Source organism: Stegastes partitus, unplaced genomic scaffold, assembly GCF_000690725.1.
Source record: "Stegastes partitus isolate 25-593 unplaced genomic scaffold, Stegastes_partitus-1.0.2 Scaffold672, whole genome shotgun sequence".
NCBI classification, from domain to species: Eukaryota; Metazoa; Chordata; class Actinopteri; family Pomacentridae; genus Stegastes; species Stegastes partitus.
The window spans coordinates 139,209-146,624 of record NW_007578403.1 but is presented as its reverse complement, the minus strand read 5'-3'; the positions used below and the strand labels follow the sequence as shown (position 1 = coordinate 146,624).

The window sequence follows — 7,416 nt, the reverse complement described above, 5'->3', positions numbered from 1 at the left end:
GGGAATCTACCCGATCAATATCAAACAAGACCGGGATACCTTAAAACACTGGCAACCCTATGTCTGCTTGTTTTGTCTTTTCTCTCTCTGACAAATCATCGTGATGGACTTTCCGCCGCTTTTATCAAATCTGAATTACAGCTGCTGTAATGAAGATCTGCACCAGAATCCCACGTTGCATCTAGAGCCAAAGAACCGACGCTCAGCCGGACAAACACCTCGTATTAAACCCACAGAAACACACTGAGCTGTTCTATCTCTACACATTTTATTCCTTAGTCTTCATTAGTTCTGATTTTGTGCACCAGCTAGCTTAGCAGATTGTGTTTTTTTTAACTATAGCTTGAATCAAAATCGAAGACTAATAATAAGACTAACACACGAGGCCAGCTGATTCCCTGTCTGAGGATTTGCAGCACGTTTTTCAAGCAGCACTTGAATGCAGCAGCTCTAATCTGGTCTAATCTGGGCAGGAGCATCAGCGGATGACAGCGATGACATCCGCGGACACTAGCTTTGCTGCTCAAGTGAAATAAACGCATGGCTGTCGTTCTCTGAGACAAAATGTCTATAACAACTTGCCAGAAGGTTACTCTTATATCATGCTCTGTTCTCTGTGTTTCTCTCTTCCTGCCCAGAATGCTTTTACCCAGAGGGAAAAAGGAGATGGGGCAGCCTGAGGGTAAGGCGGCTTATCAGATCATCATCCATCCATCTCCATCCTGCTCCATCTCCAGTGTCTTTTTTTTGTAGCTGCTGCTGCTGCTGTTGTTGTTGTTGCCAGATGTTGCTCTATGCAGAGTGCAGCAGGCCTCCAGGCCCCATCCTCGTGCACACATGTTCATCCTCATAATGTGATGCGATGGATGAAGGGTAGAAAGAAAAACATGCAAATTGCAGATTTTGAAAAACGTGTTTGCGGTGTACGTTGTTCTGATATGGAAATTATGCATTTGTAAAAAAAAAACAACAACATTTGAATCTATTCAAACGTGTTTGTGGAGATCTGAAGCGACCTATGAAACCAGAACATCCCATCCTAACCTGCATGGACTGAAGTTGCTGCGTGTTGTTGTTCTAACGTCGTGCATGACATGAACTGAGCTCCTGTGTTCAGAGACTTGAATGTAAAAACAACGGCGGGCGCTAAGCACACGTCTGTTCTCATTGTTGTGCTTTAAAAGATTAGAAATTAAAAGCACAATAAAAGGCCTCCTGAAGTATATCTGGGTCATTATGTTTTAAATCATCAGGAGCCTTCTGCTCGACCATCCCTCATCTGCTTTAAAAATATATAATTATCACAGACTATGGATGATTAAAATGCTATTTGTGACATTTCAGCTTGATATATCAAATAGTTTCAAAGATAAAAAATATTATTATTTATGTAAATTTTTATATATTGTTGTATTTTAAGAACCGTTTTGAAACTCCATCTTTTTGGATTAAGCTATAGTCCTGAACAAACGTTTACATATTTAATAAAGTTTGTAGGACTCCTGTTCCTCTGAACTCTCTATAATGGAACGATTGAAACTAAAGCGTCTTTGTCACAGATGCACTTTGGTTTTTACACAGATTTATTTCAGGTCTTTTGGAAATTGCTGTGTGAAAAATATACATACAGCAACGCTAGTATTTGGCTAAATTCATCATTCTCTCCTCAGTTAGGTGCTTTGGTGGCTGTCCACAAGCTTCTCATTGTATCTGTGACCTTTGACAGAATTGGTGCAGTTAAAGGTACAGTTCAACCAGATTTGTTGGCTTTATGACTCTTGTTTTTCATCACAGTCCACAGACTCTCGATGGGACTTTTGGGAGGCCAGTCTATGAAGTGTTTAGGGTCATTGTCTTGTTAAAACTGCCAACAGCGTCCAACTTTCAGGCTGATGCTTTTAGGTTTTCCTGAGCAATGTGGAGCTCATCTTCCTTCTTCCTTATTCTATTTACTTTGTTTAAAGCTTCAGCTCCACTGACACCAAAACAGCCCAAGAGCATGATGCTGATACCAGCATGCTTGGTGATAGGTTTAGATGATGGGGTTCAGTCCTCCAAACAGTATCTACCAACGTTAGTTATGAAATGAAAACAACTTTCTTTTAATTTGGTACTTCATATCAAAAACGTACCCTATATGTTGACTTTCATTTTTGTGTTGAAAGATGGGACTTTTCATGACAGCTTCAATTTTTTTTCACCCATAATCAGAGATTATTTGATCTACTTGTCCAATCAGCAGCATGACGAGACATAACAGTTAAAGTTATAGCCCTTTATTCCTAATAGTTCCGATACATCGTCATCCAAACATAACTTTAAATTTCAATGCGTGAATTTTTATTTATTTTTTTAAACTGCTAAAAGAGAGTTGATGGGCTTTTTTTTAAATATATATATATTCTCTGGAAAAGTATTTTATATATACAGCTAAAATTTCATCCATATTTAATAGAATAAAGAAAAATCAGAGCAGGAGGAGAAGAAATGGTTCTAAAATTGTGATGATCTGAGATAGAAAGACTCCTGTTGGACCCAAACAGACACCAGGTCCACATGGTGACAAGCACCAGCCCGGAGCTGCTGTCAGAGCGGATCAGTCGTCCCAACAGGGACCCGTCTCATCAGATATACATTTGCAGATGTTTGTCAGTCGACCATAAACAAACCAGAGTGTCTAGAGCAGCTCATTATGATATCGTATAAAACTAATGTTTTATTTGTGACACCTCTGTAGGTTTATATGAGCCGGAAACATTCAAATATAGACGTGTTTGGAGCAGAGGATCCTCACAGGATGTTGGAGACGCTGTTTAGTTAATATCCAGGGTTAGTGTTAGAAAGTAGAACGTAGTTTAATCTGATGAGTTTTAATACATTTCATCAGAGCTCATTCTGAACATGGATTTGATGTGACTTCATTATGTGAGCGGCTGATTCAGTTACAAACAACCTGCTGTCTGGAAACCACAAACCAAGCTTCAACCAAAACAAAAACCACAACCTGATGCTGATCAGAACTCATCTGTGACCAACAAACAAACAAACTAAATGTCAGAAATGTCACTTCATACCACAGAGCACGTTTCTCTGACTAACCCCTCCCTCCTGGCTGGACTTCCTCTCTGTGTTCTGCTCACTGTTTGGCCTCGTTGTGCGTAAATGTAACCAAGAAACAAACAAACGTTGCGGTTTCCTACCTCACTGCTCCAAACAGGGACTCCTCTTTGCAGCCACTCATTTCTGGAGCCCACAGGTGAGGTAATGAAGTGTTTCCTCCTGTGCTTGGTTTGCACTTCAGTGGCTGTCTGCTGGTCAGTTTCCATCTGTAGCTGCTGTGAGTGGCATCAGGCCAACATCCGCCGAACAGATGCGTGTTTGGACTTCTGATGCTGGAGCGACTGTTTTAGGACTGGAAGAGGGGAAACTGTGGATATAGTTGTTTTCAAACGTGTAACAGTCACGCGGCGTGTTGTGCCGGTTCAGGAGGATCTGCACACCTGTTCGGTACGTGTGCGTAAAGAGGCGCGTAAAAGAGGCGTCGCTTTTTAAAAAAAAAAAAACCTATAACCGACTGTGGGTTAAGATGAGGCACCGTGAAACAGCGACACCTACGTCTAGGAAGGCCACATGTAAACAACGTGTTGGCATAACTGGAAAAGAATAAACTCTAGAGAGAGAAAAACCCGAATATAACAGCGTTTTCTTTTCGTAATTTGTTGGGTTTTTTTCTACTAGAAATATGCAACACACAGTGGTGACATGCATTTAAGTGTATTTACTCAAGTTCTGTACTTTCTGGTACAATTTTGAAGTTTACTGGAGTATTTTCTTTTCATATTTGTATGTATTTGTTGTATTTTTGCTCCTCTAGCTTCGGCTGGTTTACAAAATCAAGATGTTTGTCTTCATAATTCTTTTCAAACACGCTGCTTCTCTGTAAACTGAACAACTCAACTGTTTTGTCCAAATAGAGCTAAAACAATCAGCTGATACATGGATTAGTCGACTGACAGAAAATTAATTAATTTTATTAAGTGTTTTTGTTTTTTAATATAGCCCAGATTTCAGTTTTCTGGCTTCTTAAATGTTCATCTTCATCTTCTCATTTTGTCATTTTCATGGTTTTAATTGATTGGTCGTCATTTTGAAGCTTGTACGATGGTCCTCAGAGGAATAAGTTGTGATTCTGTTATCATACTGAGGAACAAATTAATTAAACCCAATGATAGAGGTATAACACAATAATATTACTTCATGACACAGGCCATAGTTCTCAATATTTAGCATTATTTTCTGCACTTTTTAAACATTGTTTTTTGGCCTTTATTTGCCCCGGTAGTTGAGCGATAGCTGAAGGGAGACAGATCAGAGCTATGAATGCATCCTGTGGGTTTTCTGTAATATCCTGGAAGAACATCCCAACATGCTCTGAACTGCAGACTGCAGCAAAATCATGTATCTACAGACTTTGTGTTTCCAAAACATATATTACTAATAAAAAATCAAATAATACTGAATTTAGGAATCTCTTGGGCCCTCTGGTGTCTTTGACATCATCCTCAAACATTCATCTGATAACAAAGAATCACACTGAGACAAAATCTGATTCCATATAATTCAGCAATATTCGATTTACTCCCGTTACTCATGCAATTAATTTCTGAAATGAACAATGCAAAACTGAAATGAGTCGATGCTTATGTGATAAGGCCATGGAGCTGGTGACAGAGGCAGCACAAGTTGCAGATCAGGAGAGGAGCGCTGTGGGGGGCTCAGTGCCACCTGGACACAAACCCGGGCCGGACCAACCCCAGCCGGGTCGCCTACGTGGAGGTGTCTGATGCTGAAAGACCCGAAACACTCAGAGAACCCAAGAAACAACCCCAAAAATACATCCAAGTAATATCAAGATGATGTAGAAAAGTTGATCTGGTGATGTGTCATTTACTCCCATTACTTGTAGAATAAATTTTTAAAATGAAAACTGCAAAGGTGAAGTGAGCTGAGTTCGTTAGGAGGTATCTGATATATTTGGGATTTGGATGCCTAATCAGATTTATTTCAAGACATCACTTTGACTCTGGGAAATTTCAACATTTGTCAGGAATTAATGATTAATCAGCAAATCTAGAGAACAATCAGACCATGACTCAGCAAATAAAATAACAGCATGAGAGAAAAGAAACCAATAGATGACGGGATCTCTGTGTGGATAAATGCAGGACATATCGGCTTCAATGACTGATTCATCGATTGATTTTTGTCTCCTCCAGTTGGACCCGGGTTCTACCCTCCCGTGATGCATCAGCTGTCGGTGCCGCAGGACCCGGAGCAGTGGGGCGTGGACACCTCGTACTCCATCACGCACAGCGTCGAAGCCATAGTGAAAGTAAAAGGACGAGCCAAAAAGTACAACCTGATGGCTCAAGTGATACCAATATATGGCTTCGGGATCCTTCTTTACATCCTTTATATCATCTATAAGGTGATTATTTGACTGATCTGCGCAGTAGGATGTGATTTATACTTTCTATAGAGTCCCACATGTGACTGTCAAGTATGATTAGATTAATAGTAGAATGTGATGCAATAAACTGTATTGTATGCAACCTAAATGTAGTTTAATGAAAGACACCCTGTAGATCTCTGTTGCAGTAGTGACTCTGGTTGTGTTTACAGCTGACATGTAAGGGGAAGACCAACAAATCAGGAACCTACACGACAGCAACCAGGACAAACATGGAGACTGTGACGAGTGAGTCCCTTCAGCATTTGTCTCATTCTGAAAACTCTGTTAACGTCTTCATAGTGATTTAATTGGATCTGTCAAACAAAACCAAAATGTGGTGGTAAAGCATGTCATAGTGAAAGCAATGAGGTCCACGTGGCGGCCCAGCTTCTCCCTCTGACGTCCTGCACATGTGTTTCAGCAGAGATAAAATTTAACACACTTACGTGTAATTTGTACGTATGGCGGTGGGATGGAAATGCATTATAGTCTGATATTAAAGCCATGTTTTCTCCTCTAAATCACGCAGCGGCCGATCACGAGCTCGTCAGGCTGCAGGAGAGGCTGCTGCGGACTGAAAGGATGATGGACAGGATCGTCTCTGGGAAGAGCCATTGTTCTGGGAGGTAAGAATTTATGCTTCTGCTAACATCCGGAGCAGCGAAACACAAAAGGAACGACTTCATTTTGGGATAAATCAGGTTCGGCGTGACATGAAAGAGAAAATTATGCAAAAGTGGAAAAGCATATTTAAGCATATTTCACTTAAATAGACACGCTGTTGTTTTCTGAGCTCATAAATTGTTTAGAGAGTAAATTAATGAATAATTATGCTCACTTTTGGACATGCTTTTGGATTAAATGATGCCTTTCAACAACATAATAAGACTCAGTCATTTAGTCTAAGTGATTTTTATCAATTTAAATTCTCTGATACTTTAAACTTTGGGAGAAAAAATGAGTGTAAGCATGTGGCAGCTGGAAGTAACACGAATGCACAACAGTTTACTCATCAGGCGTGGAGGGATGCTCCTCAGCTTTGCTCTCTGACTCTGCTCTCATACGTGTGCTGCTCTCTAGTGGCAGGAGGAGGAAGAGCAAAACCACCACATCAAAGAAGGAGGAGAAACTGCTCAGGCAACTTAGACAGATCACACAGCTGATGCAAGAGGGCCGGCTGGAGGGAGCCTCTCCGGAGATGGAGGCTGAGGAGGTTCCCTACGGTGCAGACTGGGAAGGTACACGCCTCAGTATGAATCTCCAAGCTCCACAAAATGTTTTACTAAACGTAGCCGCATTTGCCTCCACTGAAATCAAACACACCTTTAGTTGTATGCAGCTGTTTTATACAACAAAACACTCGTACTGAACATCAAGTAATGTCTGTTTTTGCACACCGATGCAGGCTACCCAGAGGAAACCTACCCAGAGTACGATGACGTCTTGGAACGTCATGCATTTGAGACCTTCACTCTGGAGGAATGCACCAGCCAGCCCACTGCCGAGGCTCTGGCCGAGAGGATGGAGCAGGAGGAGGAAGAGGTCATGGCCAGGAAACTGTCCGTAGTGGAAGAGGAAGATGAAGAAGAAGAGGAGGAGGAGGAGGAGGACAAAGAGGATGAAGATGAAGAGGACGAGGAAGAGGACGAGGTAGAGAATCCAGAGGAAGACATGGAGGAAGAGGAGGAGGAGGAGGAAGAGGAGGAGGAAGAAGCAGAGAAGAGGCAGCTGCTCCGAACGTCATCACCTCGGCCGCCTCTGGCAAGAAAGGAGGTGAGAATGGGGCTGGAGGTGAGCAGAGAGCTCCAGTGTCCCAGCGGAGGGAGGAAGCAGATAAGCTTCAGCGAACACAAAGACGTCTTCCACTATCCCAAAGAGGGGACTTACGAGGAGGACGAGGAGGA

General features: G+C 41.7%; 1 protein-coding gene across 1 annotated transcript; it reads left to right on the top strand.

Annotated features, from left to right (window-relative positions):
* Positions 1 to 564: 564 nt before the first annotated feature.
* Positions 565 to 7,414, top strand: ric3a (RIC3 acetylcholine receptor chaperone a; the record flags this gene model as incomplete). Its single annotated transcript, XM_008290424.1, has 6 exons — positions 565 to 682; positions 5,277 to 5,488; positions 5,683 to 5,758; positions 6,042 to 6,138; positions 6,593 to 6,750; positions 6,918 to 7,414. Coding segments are annotated over exons 1-6 (1,158 nt in total), but the record flags the coding sequence as incomplete, so codon positions are not given.
* Between the last annotated feature and the right edge of the window lie 2 nt (positions 7,415 to 7,416).